The sequence below is a fragment of the Siphateles boraxobius genome, unplaced genomic scaffold, assembly GCF_051911475.1.
Source record: "Siphateles boraxobius isolate OS27281-9 unplaced genomic scaffold, OSU_SipBor_1 5, whole genome shotgun sequence".
Lineage (NCBI taxonomy): Eukaryota > Metazoa > Chordata > Actinopteri > Cypriniformes > Leuciscidae > Siphateles > Siphateles boraxobius.
In genome coordinates, this window is record NW_027509141.1 from 3,668,020 (window position 1) to 3,683,182 (window position 15,163).

General features: G+C 38.2%; 1 protein-coding gene across 1 annotated transcript in view; it reads left to right on the forward strand.

The window, feature by feature from the left end:
- Positions 1 to 2,182: 2,182 nt before the first annotated feature.
- Positions 2,183 to 15,163, forward strand: part of col2a1b (collagen, type II, alpha 1b) — a 64,895-nt gene continuing 51,914 nt past the window's right edge. Inside the window, exons 1-8 of the mRNA XM_077204525.1 lie at positions 2,183 to 2,420; positions 6,302 to 6,508; positions 8,929 to 8,945; positions 9,552 to 9,584; positions 10,995 to 11,027; positions 11,105 to 11,158; positions 12,043 to 12,144; positions 14,476 to 14,553. Coding sequence (XP_077060640.1) covers positions 2,327 to 2,420; positions 6,302 to 6,508; positions 8,929 to 8,945; positions 9,552 to 9,584; positions 10,995 to 11,027; positions 11,105 to 11,158; positions 12,043 to 12,144; positions 14,476 to 14,553 — 618 coding nt within the window. The 5' untranslated portion in view covers positions 2,183 to 2,326. The remainder of the gene's footprint in view (positions 2,421 to 6,301; positions 6,509 to 8,928; positions 8,946 to 9,551; positions 9,585 to 10,994; positions 11,028 to 11,104; positions 11,159 to 12,042; positions 12,145 to 14,475; positions 14,554 to 15,163) is intronic.

Consider the following 15,163-nt stretch of genomic DNA (forward strand, 5'->3'; position numbering starts at 1 on the left):
CGTGGGATTTTAATATTTATGATTAGAGTTCAGTCTAGACTTTTTTCATCAGATTTTCTGTGTATCTGGTTTCTGAGTGTCTGAGCACTGGTTATTGGTGAAGTGTTCAGGTTTATGTTTATTCTTCATCGGATGCCTTTATCGTTGATGTGTTTTTCCCAGCATATTCTTCACTGGTCCCTGACTTGAATAAATGCCATTACATTTTCAAATACATTGCTTTAGGCATTTCTTTAGCATTTTATGATTGTTAAAGTGGTCTACTGGTACCACCTGGGCAAACGACTTGACAATACCAGTGTTGACATCTTTTAACCCTGTCTATCCCCTCTTCCAACAATTCAGGCCATTCGTGACAAAAAATATTTCTTTCCCTGCACTTTGACCTTCTAAAACACCCTAAAGGATCTTTACTCTTTACCACACACACACACACACACACACACACACACACACACACACACACACACACACACACACACACACACACACACACACACACACACACTCCCTCCTGTCACTTCTTTTCATCCGTTTATATCAGGGGTGTCCAGTCCTGCAAACTTCCTGAAGACCTTGACTAGTTTGTTCATTTGTGTTTAGTAGGGTTGGTGCGAAGTAGGGGTAATCCATGGCTAGCTGTGCTTTAAATCATTTTAATGTTTGTCGTGGAGGCAAAAAACCACCCGATGCGAGTGCTTTCAAATAGTTTAATGCACAGCTAGCCGTGGATTATCCAGTTTATACCATGGCTATTTGTCAGCATTGACAAGTTAAAGCTGTTATTGTTGACCGGAAGTGTAAAAATGATGGTTGAGCTCGGTAAAGCTGCAGTTTCCTCCTAATCTCTTACTGTTTATCCTTTCTAAAAATACAGCATTCTGTGCAGAATTCAAATGTGTCTGAAAAGTTTTCTGGTCTGCGGCGACTCGGTCATATGATCCGCTCTGTGTGTCGTGTCTCTGGACCAGAGCGGCGGCGGTTAATGTGACACTGACGTGAAACCAGACTTCAGGCTTGTTCGACTTGAACCGGCGCTGCACAGACCGATCGGTTGATGACATCAAAGTACCGCGAGAGCGATTCAAAAGCATAAGGAGCCGTCTGCTCTCTAATCGCTCTCGCGGTACTTTGATGTCATCAACCGATCGGTTTGTGCAGCGCCGGTTCAAGTCGAACAAGCCTTTCATTTGCCCCGACAAAAAAGCATATTTACTGTACACTGTCTGAATCGTTCTCTATGCACACCATGTAGAAAATAATAATTGTGTGAACAAGTGACCGATTTCAGCTGCAGCTTCAGCGTTTATTTATAATGTAGCTTCAAATTCTAGAGAGCATTTGATTGGACAGAAAATCTGATGAGAATCTGAAGTGCAGAGTGATGTCATCAAAATCATTGATCCTTGGTGGAAGTGAGAGTTTTGAATGCTTATATCTTCTAAATGTGAATTCTGTAATTTTATTGAGCACTTGCTTATATAGATAACAGTTACACTGACATATTCATACTAAAAGTAAAAAACGTTAATGTTGATTTCATGGGGACTTTGAAGCTTAAGCGTTATTATTATACCGTGGTAAATGTTTTCTTGGTGTTTGTGTTAGTTGGCTCTGTGAGGGTCAAATTTCCTCAAACTGTGCACAATGAAACGTAAAATCAACCAAATAGCTTAAAACACATGCTAATGATGTCACATTTGATCAATATTTCTGTTAATGAATCATGTTAATTTTCTGTATGACCACTGAAATCTCCAACAAATCAACGTTCAATCCACATTAAACAACTAGCCTTTTAAAAATTATTCATTATCATTTACATATGTAAAATTATTTATTATTATTATTAAAATTATCTATTACATTTATTAATTAATCGTTAATAATCGATATGATAGCCTACATTAAAATTCACTCGAATAGGCTACTTTACAGCTTATTTTAGGGTACATGACTCGATCATATTAGCCCATAAAAGATTTCTTTCTGAAAGGATTATTTTTCTTGGCGTCTTCTCTCGACAGGGCTCTTAAAGAATGGTTGCGAGAGGAGAGAGGAGAGAGAAGGGCAACACTTCTCCAATTTCAACTTCATGGGGGGTAAAGGGGTGGATTTTTATTTCCGAAAATACGGCTCTCCATTCAAAGCTGTATGAACTCAAACCCGCGGCCCCTGGATCAGTCCGCACGGAGAATCTGCGGGAGTTTGTGCTTCATCGACCTCCATTCTGGACTAAATGCATTATTCCAGTCTCTAGGAGAAAACAGTAAATCCCAGCTCTTTCTCTCCTGCTCCTGAAACGCCGCATGTCTGCAGTTTAGACATGATACTGTCGGCGGATTCAAGGACTTTACTGCTATTTGTGGCAACACTAGTCGCATTTTTGGCCGTTGTCAAATGCCAAGACGAGAATGACCGTGAGTTTGCCCACCATTTTCTCATTTTACTCTCAAAAGTTTCAGAAAAGTGTTTTCTTAGACTTTAAACGCCAGAGCTTGAGTAAATAATAGGCTTAATGAAAGGAAATACTGTTCGCGCTGCCAGCTTTATTGAGATATTGTGGCAAATGTATTTGAAGTAGCCTAATACAGCTTTTAATGCAAAACAAAGAAGCTAGAACAAGTGAATATTTTCAGATAATATGAGTTTGAAAAAAAGAAGAATTTCTTGTCTTTTTTTGCCTATTTTAGGGCATTTCTGTAGTGGAATCATTGAGACTAGTCTGTGTTTATTCTGAGTCTGTAGGTATTCAGGGTATTTCATCCATCAGGTCACCTGCAGGACATTCAAACACACACATGCACAGCACTGATTTATTTACTGAGCAATTGTTTTAATTGTGCAATTGTGCTGATGTCTGTCTGAAGCCCTCCTGATGGCCCTGAGGTTCAGCTGGTCGGGCCCTTAAAGACAACATTCCTCTGCTGTCAGGGGCCACCGGGGCAAATCCAGGCATGCACAAAACGCAGATGCTCCAAATGTCTTTGAATTGTCAGAATTCAGAGCTGGAAGGATTCAGAAGGCACTACTTTTATATCTCACTCATCCAGACGCGCAAGGTTTCAGAGGTGCATCAGTATTGAGTTCAGAAACGGTGGGCCTCAGCCAGAGTTACTGTTACCCTTCCATACAGTTAAAGTGCTTCCATCTGTTTCCTAAATTACCCAGGGGCTACGATAGTCCAGGGAAAGAAGGAAAGACTGTCTAGCGAAAAGCTATTGGAAAAACATGAAAAGGACAGAAGCAGCTATTATAATTCAGCAAGGCACATTCCTTCGACCATATTTTTGAATTAAAGGGGAAAAAAGCTCGCCAGTAAACAAATGAAAAGATATTTCAGTGAGTTTTGTTTTTAAAAGGCAGTAAAAAATGACAATAAAATACAGTTAAAACAAGGTTCGTACAAGGTGATTAAAGTGCTTGTAGCAATTGAATTTGGCCCATACTTGAAGTCACTGTAAAATAAAGTGACTTCTTATGGATGTTTAAGTCATTTCAACTTAAATTGCAGTAAACTGACTTAAATAAGTTGAATCTTGTATAACTTATCTTTTTTTTAAAATACTTAATTATTTTGATGAGTTAAAGCAATGTAAAAACATATGTTGTCATAACTTATTGATATTTTTTTGCAGTTGGAAAACTCTTGAAAACAGCCATATTTATGAAAAATTACTTGAAAAGTGCTTGAATTATTGAAAGACAATATATGTTAAATTAGTGTTTAAGTTTATTGATAAAACAATCTTTTCTCACAAAGTGAACGCTACAGCCCATCTGATATGGATATAGAGCCATTTTGCATAGCTATGAGCTCGATATCGCTCATATAGATATAATATAAGTATATGATACAGCTTTCATTCTTCAGCTCAATCATATATTCCTGGGAGAAGAATCAGTTTGAATAAGAAAAGCAATATCTTTATCCTTTCAATGGTTAAAGATGCAGTCATTGCATGCGCTGCACTTTATTTGCATCATTTTATTTATACGTTTATTTTTATTTATCTATTAATTAGAATTTGATAGATAATATATATATTGTTTAAAAAGTGAGATTTCTGACTAGTCCTTGAAAACCAAAAAAGTAGTAGAGCTTAAAAAGTCCTTGAAAGTCTTGGAATTTCATTTTATCTGTACGAACCCTGTTGAAAAGAAGCAATTATGCAGAAGAGAGAGAGAGAGAGAGAGAGAGAGAGAGAGAGATAGAGAAATCTGAGCAAAAGCTAACAATTGGGTTATTGTAGCAGAGAGGCATATGAGTGTTTCCTCATAGTGAGCAGGTCATGGATCGGCTCGTCTGGGTCCATTTGTTAAACCATCAGTCATGGCATAATTTTACATATTTCAGAGGTGTTCAGACTGCAGGCCTGTGGTCTTCCTGACGTCATGACGTTCACCTACACAAAGGTTTTAAAGAGAGAAAAGGAAAGACAACAATCCCTCCCCTCACCTGTGTCCAATTTGGTGTTTTCCTCCATTTTCCACTTCAAAAAGAAAAAGGTGGCGCTAGAAAGAGAATGGTAGGAAGGCGTTTGTGAGGCAAGCCTGAAGCGTGTGCGTGTGTGAGTGAAAGCTGTCTGTTCTTCACTCTCTCTGGCATGTTTGAACTGGCAGCGTACAGAGCCTGCTATTTAGATTAGGCAAAAGCTTGTGAATTGCTCAGTCTTTACTTTTCAGAAAGGCGTCATTCATCGCCATATGGGGTCTGTTGGAATTTACAGAAAATAAACAGCCTGTAAGGGAAACAAACAGTGCTTGTTTGATTACCCTCGGTCTCTCTCCATTGCCACATTTCCCCTGCAAATTCATGAGCTTGAGAGATTGACCTGCTACTGTCAGACTTTGAATTTCAGTATACAAAGTGCTGTGTCAGATATAAAATGAACAGACTGACTTTCATTTCATCTTTTAGTCGGTAGGTTTCATGTGGTATTTATCAGTAATCTGGACAGGTCACAGCGGAGGGCAGACGTCATCAGGACAGTTCGAACTGGATCAGATTTTCAAATGATTTTAATTAGCTGGTTTCATTGATATCAGTTTTGTGCTGCCATCTTGTGGTTTGCATTTGAATGAGCTTGACGATGACAGCAAAGATGGATTATGCATTAATCCGGTGGTTCCTGTGCACAGAAAACCTCAAATTTAATGCTTTCTGTTAGGGGTGGGCGATATCACCAACATATTTTATCACGATATGAGTATTTCTTTCAAATGTGTGAAAAACTGCATATTTTCACTGTGTAAATTAAATATACATTTATTATTTTCAAAGTGAGAGAAAAGTGATTCGGTCAGCGTTGTTTGATTAGCATTAATAACACAGCATCAGGAATATTAGGCTGCTGTCACTTTAAGACCAAATGCATGGATCCAATATACTGATACACATGTGTTTTCTTTTTCCACTGTTTACATTTACTTAAGATATAAATGACTATGTTTACGAGGATCCTTGCAAAGATGGGTATTTTGACACATAAGCAGGGCCTAAAACTAACCTTTTGCCACATCAACAAATGGCCGAGGAATTTACTGGCCATAAATATATTTATGCCATGAAACAGATTATTCCTTACTAAAGTCACAAAAGTTATTTAGTCTAGAGCAATGAGTGATTTTCTTTGTCTTTTGTTGTTTAATTAACATTAAAAACACAGACAGCTGCAGGAACATTAGGCTGCTGTCACTTTAAGAGCTAATGCAATATACTGTTACACATGTGTTTTCTTTCTCAACTGTTTACGTTCACTTAAAACATAACTGGTTATGTTTACGACGATACTTGCCAAGTCAGGCATTTTGACATGATTTGGTTTGAATATATCTGTTCAATCACAAGTAGACGTGAAAGAGAATTCAATTCAGTTTGTGTGCACTGTCTAAGACGTGGATTTCACAAAACTTTCACTTTCAAAATGAGTTCTCTTTTGGCGTTTCAATAGTTTAAAATCACTTGTTTTTAAACCGCAATGCTTAAAAACGCATGCAAATGATAAGCTTTTGTGACAGCACAGCACAGCACAGCATCGTCACGTGAGCGTAACTGTGATATGAAATGTCTACCAGTTTTTCTACCCATTAATCGTGTCTACCGGTATATCGCCCACCCATGCTTTCTATTGTATGCATCCCACTAATATGATTGATCATGTTACACTAATCATGAAGCATCTATGGCTTGGGATTTCAAATCCAAATCATAGAGTTTTACAGTCATTTTGACAGTATGTGCTTTAACTCCACCACTCCTGCTTCTCCTCCTCCTCTTCCTCTGCTACGCTCCTCACAGAAGATCCAGGCAGCTGCACGCAGGACGGACAGTCATATAGTGACAAGGATGTGTGGAAACCCGAGCCATGTCGCATTTGCGTTTGCGACACCGGCTCGGTCCTGTGTGACGATATCACCTGCGAGGAGCTGAAAGACTGTTCCAAACCCGAGATCCCGTTTGGGGAGTGTTGTCCAGTCTGTGCCGCTGACCAGCCCTCCTCCCCTGGTCGTAATTTATTTATTTATCTCTTTTATAAATAAATTACATGTGTATTCATATTGTTTTGATAGATTTGGGTTAAAAGAAGCATCTTAAAAATGTATGGATGCCTTTTTTAAAGTGAACCCAAACCAAACAATCTGAAAATGAGAGAAGACTAACAACCGAAGACAAAGGGCCGTATCATACACACAGCGCAAAGCAGCGTGAGGCGCGACGCAGGTGTGTTTTGCTAGTTTCAGCTCGACGCAGTTTTCATTTTCACGTCGTGCGCCACGTTGTTTAAATAGCAAATGCATTTTCTGCCAATGAACTGCTGATCTGAGAACGAGTGTGTGTTCAGGCGTATTGTTGGAGCGTTGCTGTTTTGAAGAACTGAAATAGACTGAGCCATTGACCAATTGAAACCTGCTCTAAAGTCAATGGCGCAATATTTATTTATTTTTTTGTTATTTAAATGGCGTATTACTAATATGAGCCTATAGGCGGTTACACAACGCGTATACTCTCTTCTTATTACACACACAGGGACGCGCAGCAGCACATAAACATTTTTAAATATAAAAAAAAACAATTCTTACAAATTCCGCCATGTACAATAAATAGCGAATCCACACGAGCGCAACTGGCTTTTAAAGGGAATGGGAGAATAGACTCTTATTGGTTTATTGCACATTACGCCCAAAACACACCCATCACTCATTAAGAGAATAGAGACAAAACACACCCATCACTCATTAAGAGAATAGAGACAAAACACACCCATCACTCATTAAGAGTATAGAGACAACACACACCCATCACTCATTAAGAGAATAGAGACAAAACACACCCATCACTCATTAAGAGAATAGAGAAACCCTTTTAGATCATGCACCGGGAGCGCCGACCATTTTTTCTAGCAAAAGTGGATTCAGACACGCACTAAGTGCACTTGCGCCGACGATGTGCTTAGATCATTAAAATAGGGCCCTAAAATTGAATGGATGTCTTTTTTAAGTCAACCCAAACCAAACAATTTGAAAATGAGAGAAGACTAACAACTGAAGACACAGTGTTGGCTTTGTCTGGAATGGATATCAGTGGCGGCAGGAGTGATGGACACATATGGGAATGATTTAGAGGGAACTTCACTTGAACAGACACGGTATAGAGTTTCATCTCTGACTTAATGCTTCGAGAGGTTTCTCTTGCTCACCTTTACAAAAGTTTCACAAAGAAAGAAAAACAACACAGCATATTTGTCTTTGTCGTCCTTCAGACGTTGGCATATAGACCTGCGTTTCCCGAAAGCATCATCGCTTAGACTGTTTGTGGGAAAGATGTGCTCTCTGAATACAGAATAAGCGGAGCCGGTGCATCAGCCTCCCGCCGCTGACATCTGCTTCAGATCAAACTCTCAGAGCGCCTCAGTGTTTGCGATCGTGTCCCGCGGTCAGATGTGAACGGCACACCAGTCTCTGCCTGGCACGTCAGTGGCAGGTTGTAACTCGCCCTCGGTTCACATATGGGCAAACTGTGAACGTTTTCGTATTATCTCTCGAATTAGATTTTTGATATATTAGTTTGTTCAGCATTATAATGCCAGATTTAATGTTTACGGCTGGACGCAGACAAGTATACAAGACATATTTCAGATCTATTATGAAATGCCATTAGGGTGAATGACAATCACTGTTCATTTACGCTGAACCATTAACAAACATTACTTTACTTTGATTACATTCTGGATATCAGTCATATGTCTGGCAGACAAACTTTGTTGTTTTTTTACTTAAATAAGTTTCTGACATCACAAAATGGACAAAGCTAAGCTCAGGAATTATCATTAAGTCATGCACAAATAATTTTACACACTCTTTTACTGTTGACTGTGATGTTTAGATCTTGATTTGTGGCAGGTTCACAATGCAAACAACATCATTACAGTTAAAAAAACATGCAAGAAACATGCAAACAATGTCCTAAGCAATCTGAGTGACTTGCTTTAATCATGCAATGAGTTCAAACAGTCATTCTTCAACTCAAATTAACTTTTGATAACTTGACCATAAAAGACAATATGAGACTCGTTTGTCTAGTTGAACATTTGGACTTTAAATATAAGGGTTTAAACGTTATGATGTGAAGAATATCGCCACAGAAATGGTGCGTATGTCCAAACATTTACGCCACTGATAAACAGAGGACTCTCTCACATCTGGGAAATATGAACAGGTATCATGATCATTATATTCATACTGCCTGAATACACACATGGTGTTCAAGACTCACACTGCATGTGAGGATTCATTCACAGCTGAATGCACTGGATATTTGACCTGTAAATTCATTTAGGCTCTGCCAACAAACAGAGCTTAGGATTGCTTTTATATGATGCTGTTTTAACAATCTGTTTTTTATCTTTCATGCCATGTTAATAACAGGCTTGCCAGGTGCTAAGGTGAGTCTGTGTTTAAAGTCTGTTTGAAAGTCTGACTGTGTTGTAGGTGATGATTAAGTCTCAGGTTCATCCTGTGTTTGGGCTGAGATATTAGTTAATGTGTGTATGAGTGTCAAGCAGACGTCAATCACTCAGGGCATAATGTGTGTGTGCTGTCGTGTTCATCTTCTGAACAATGACATTTATAATGTGCCGGCTGTAGCATCCCAGATAACAGGGAACGTTCTCTCAAAGTTATAAACAAAGGTTCATAATGTTTGTTCAAAGTATTCTGGACTTTAACAATGTTCTGAAAACATCACACTGCAAAAAATGCTTTTCTTACGTAGTATTTTTGTCTTGTTTCCAGTCTAAATATCTCACATTTCTTAAATCGAGAAGCATTTACTAGATAAGTAAAATGACTTATCTGATAAAAAATAAGTAAATAAATAAAGTGAGTTTTTGTTTAAAACAAGCTAAAGTATCTGGCATCTTATGTTAGCTTGCATAATCATTTAGAAGGGTTCAGTGTATGCTGTAGTCTTTTTTTTTCTCTCTGTTAGAGGAAATATTTGCTTTAATGTGGACGAATATCTTCTAATATTTCCCTCCACTGTGCAACAGGGACAAAAAGGGGAACCAGGAGACATAACAGATGTAAGTTTCAAACCATTATCATTGATGTCAGAGTGTGTGTGTGTGTGTGTGTGTGTGTGTGTGTGTGTGTGTGTGTGTGTGTGTGTGTGTGTGTGTGTGTGTGTGTGTGTGTGTGTGTGTGTGTGTGTGTGTGTGTGTGTGTGTGTGTGTGTGTCAGCTGCTTCACCCTGAAAGAGTGTGACCACATTAGAGCTGCATGATTCTGGATAAATTGAGAATCACAATTTTTTTTAAAATTAGAGATCACGATTCTCCCACGGTTACGAATAGACAACTAAACAGTCTATTTAAAAAACAATATTTAGCTTGAATTATTATTTTTAAAATAATCTGTGTTTGAATGAATGAAGAAGACGTAAAGACTTCACTTGTTTCATTACTGGATGAATCAGCGTTTTTGAACGAATCTCTTGAGTGAATGATTCAATGACTCACTTATAAAGACTTTGGCCTCATCTGAAATCACATACATTAATTATAATAAGTAATTACTTCACGACGGCTAAGAAAGCATGTTCTATCTATATAGTTTGAATATGCGTAGAATGAATGTGCACATACGCTATGATCTCATTATCATGTGACCTATCAACGTCAGTCGAGTCGCTTCACTGTCATTAATAAATCCTCTCCCGCGGCCTCATGGGATAGTAAAGCTTCCATCATATGCACCCTTCAGAATCTCAGCAGAAGTAGTAGATCATCCGGGTACTTTTCACCTACTGTTCTTCCAATACTATGTATTCGGACATACTACTCTTTTTGCATACTATATAGTAGGGAAGCATGTGATCTCAGATGCAGCCTCACTAGTTTCATTACTGGATGAATCAGCGCTTTTTAACAAATCTTTTTAATGAAAGATTCAATGACAAACACATTTTTTAACAGTCATTTGTCGCCACCTACTGTTATAACGATGATTCTTTTTTCAAGATTTAAGCATTAAAAGGGGATTTACTCATTATTTAGTTTGCTAGCATGGACATCAGTGTTTATATCTGAACTATAAACTTTTATCCCAGTTCTATGATTATCTGAATGACTAATACAGAATTAATGATACTGTTTGTTGAAAAGACTATATCTACACATGACAAAGGCTCTTTCTGGAACAGAACACAGATCTGAATGTTCACTGTGATCATACTTTTTAAAGCTTTAATAGACATAGAGCTGATTCATTGACATTTTGTAATACGATTGTATGGGTGTTTGAAGATTGCCATCTTTAATCATGCAGATCTAGTCCAGTTAAACACAACTGATGCAGTGATCCATCAACATGGCACTAATGAAGTCTGCCAGATTCTGTGTGGATTCTGGGGATCTTTATCTTCTTCTGCTGTTTGTTTGAAATGGTAAAGCCTTTCCCAGTCATTAACTGGCGTTCTGTTGATTTTCCCTCAGGTTGTGGGACCGAGGGGACCAGGCGGTCCGATGGTAGGAATACTTCTGGCATTCTTGGGATTCCCTGCTCTTGCTTGTTGCTTGTTAATTTTCCCTCCTTTACTACACAGGGACCACCAGGAGAACAAGGACCTCGTGGAGAGAGAGGAGAGAAGGGCGAGAAGGTGCGCATAACTTCCTGTCTGACTTCCTGTTGTGCTCCTGGCAACCCATGTGATTGACAGATACGATAACAAACATAATAAGGCACTACACGCAGACAAAAAGACATTTACAAGAGAAAAAACATATTTGTTATGCAAGTAATCTTCACGAATAAGTGTCAGGATCACCGTCTTCACTGCAAAAATATTTTCTTTATCAATATTTTTGTCTTGTTTTGCAGTAGAAATATACAAACATTCTTGAATCAAGATACATCTACTTGGGAAGCAAAATAATATATTGTTTTCTTAAAAAAACATTAAATTGAAGTGGGTTTAAAAACTTAAAACAAGAAAATAAATCTGCCAATAGGTAAGAAAAATAAACTTAATTCAAAAGGAAAACCAGATTGATTTTCTTTCCCTACTGGCAGATATATTTTCATGTTTTAAGCATAGACTCACTCAATTTTGAAACATTAAGAAAACAAGACTTAATATCGTATATCAGTGTAAATGTATCTTGATTCAAAAATGTTTAGATATTTGTACTGGAAAACAAGACAAAAATACAAGGAAGAACATATATTTTTTTGCAATGTACAGTTTCCTACTATCACTTTAATTTAAGCAGCTAAATCAGGGTTTATATACATTTGAATCAATGTTTGATTTTTTTTCTTCTAAATTGTAAATAAATTGAATGCTTGCATGCCAAAAATGGTCAAAGTGGACCTGAAATCCCCTTTTATTATAGTCCTAAAAATAACACAGCAGTAATATGTCATTTGACAGGCTATTTTGACGGGTAATGGGCCGTGAACGCATTATTATTGTTGTTTAGCACACAGTTGTTGCTGGATGTTCAGTGTTTCCCTCAGATGAATGACACTGACTGTCTTTAGGGAAGTCCAGGTCCTCGTGGCAGAGACGGTGAGCCGGGAACCCCTGGAAACCCCGGCCCTCCGGGACCACCGGGCCCAAACGGACCCCCAGGCCTCGGTGGAGTAAGTGCTTTTAGCTCTACAGACACAGTCAGGCTCCAGATGATTTAATCTGATACAAGACCTAAATAACCTAAGTGAGACGATACCGACTGAAATGCACTGAAAAAAAGAGCAAGATCAATAGCTGTCAGATTGAGAGCGAGAGAAATGAAAAATAAAAGAGAGGGGGAACAGAAAGAGGAGTGTGTCTTTTACCTGCATTGATTCAGCACATCAAATCTCCAGAGCAAAGATTTTCAAACTGTGTGGATTACAGATCTATATATGATTACATGACCTTATTTCAGTGACAAGTTTTTTCTCAAACTAGAAACTTTTACATACATGCTGCTCACGTATTATTGTAGCAGAGTTTGTGCTGAATACAGTGTAATGAGACTTTAGCCATGAAAATATCAGAAGTAACAGAAATAAGCACAAATGTCAGAGCATGTCAGAACACCTCCAGGTCCCAGAAAACACCTCAGACCCCAGAGGGTTAAAGAGGACATAATTATGCCATATTATTTTGTAGTAGAACAGGTTTTCCTGCTTGAATGTTGATTATTTTCCTCATATTCTCCATTGTTGCGACTCCTCTCTTCCCAGTCTGTCAGTAAAGGCCAATTTATACTTCTGCGTCGGGTGTGCGCAGTAGGTACGGCATAGCATACGCACAGACGTGTACCATATGCTGTACCCTTCGCCGTACACTGACGTGCACCTCCTCAAAAATGTAACTACGCATTGCGACGACGCGGACCGCAAGATCTGTGATTGGTCGGCTTGGTAGCATCGCGTTTCCTCCTACGCATTTCCGCCGTGTTCTTCTGCACCGCCCGCCATTTTTAAATACGTCCATAGCCTACGGCGTACACTCGACGCAGAAGTATAAATTGTCCTTAACACTCTGTTTACTTCCTGTCTCTATGAAGCCCCTCCTTCTGAAAAGCACACTGTGCTCTGATTGGTTGGATGGAGCAGCGTGTTGTGATTGGTCGAGCACTTCGAGTGTGTTTGGGAAATGTCCCGCCCCTTACCAAAACCACCAGTTTAACACACTACTAACTAACTCAACCAGGCCCCGCCCCTTTATTCTGTGTATGAATTATTATAAAGAGGAATATTGTGACGTGTTTGTTCCCGAAATAAACTCAAGAATACAATAGAGGCGTTTCAGGAGTTCAGAAACACTGACACTGATATAGAGAATAACTGGAGCTTTTCATGATCAAATAGTAACATTACACACTAAACACAGATGAACACTACACACTAAACACAGATGAACACTACACACTACACACTAAACACAGATGAACACTACACACTAAACACAGATGAACACTACACACTAAACACAGATGAACACTACACACTAAACACAGATGAACACTACACACTTAACACAGATGAACACTACACACTAAACACAGATGAACACTACACACTAAACACAGATGAACACTACACACTAAACACAGATGAACACTACACACTAAACACTGATGAACACTAAACCCAGATGAACACTACACACTAAACACAGATGAACACTACACACTAAACACAGATGAACACTACACACTAAACACAGATGAACTACACACTTAACACAGATGAACACTACACACTAAACACAGATGAACACTACACACTAAACACAGATGAACACTACACACTAAACACTGATGAACACTAAACCCAGATGAACGCTACACACTAAACACAGATGAACACTACACACTAAACACAGATGAACACTACACACTAAACACAGATGAACACTACACACTAAACACAGATGAACACTACACACTAAACACAGATGAACACTATACACTAAACACAGATGAACACTACACACTAAACACAGATGAACACTACACACTAATCACAGATGAACACTACACACTAATCACAGATGAACACTACACACTAAACACAGATGAACACTACACACTAATCACAGATGAACACTACACACTAAACACAGATGAACACTACACACTAAACACAGATGAACACTACACACTAAACACAGATGAACACTACACACTAAACACAGATGAACACTACACACTAAACACAGATGAACACTACACACTAATCACAGATGAACACTACACACTAATCACAGATGAACACTACACACTAAACACAGATGAACACTACACACAAATGAACATGGAAACAAGCATGCTAGGTGCTCTTTAAATCAATCTCTGTCCAAGAGAACTCAAGCAGACAGCAAGACAAAAGTGTGTATTTTTCTCTCTCTCAATATGAGTATGAGGACTTGCATTGTTGTTTTACATTTAGACGATGTCGAATGATTTTTCTCTTTTTCAGAACTTTGCGTCTCAGATGGCCGGGGGATTCGATGATAAAGCAGGAGGAGCTCAGATGGGAGTGATGCAAGGACCAATGGTGGGCGCTCATCATCACATCATCATGTAGTGGAAATCGTGTGCTATTTCAGATTGTACGGTCCAGAGCTGTGAATCTTCACTGGCCTCATGATGTCATTGCGTTTGCGTTTCAAAGTGTCACGATCTGATTCCCAAACCAGTGAAATGCAGCGATTCATGATACCAAAAAATGCTATTGAACACTTCTGACTTTACATGGTTATTTTATTTATCCAACTTAATTATATAGTACTTTTTAGGTTAATTACACAATAACAATCAAACATTGTATATAGTTAAAAAATGTAAATAATAACTAAATATAGCTTTGAAACTAGTCAATAATAAAGAAGAACAAAGAAACACAATACAAGCAATAATCAAAGAATTTACACTGCAAAAAATGATTTTCTTACTCAGTGTTTTTTGTCTTGTTTTCCAGCACATATAAATATTGTTTAATGAAAAATGAATCAAAATTAAGTGACTTTTTTTGCTTAAAACAAGAACAAATAATCTTGTTTTCCCTTTGAAATTAAGTTTATTTCTAAGACCCAATTAACAGATATTTGTTCTTATTTAAGCATGAAGTCACTTTATTTTGTTGACTTTTTTCAGAGAACAAGTCT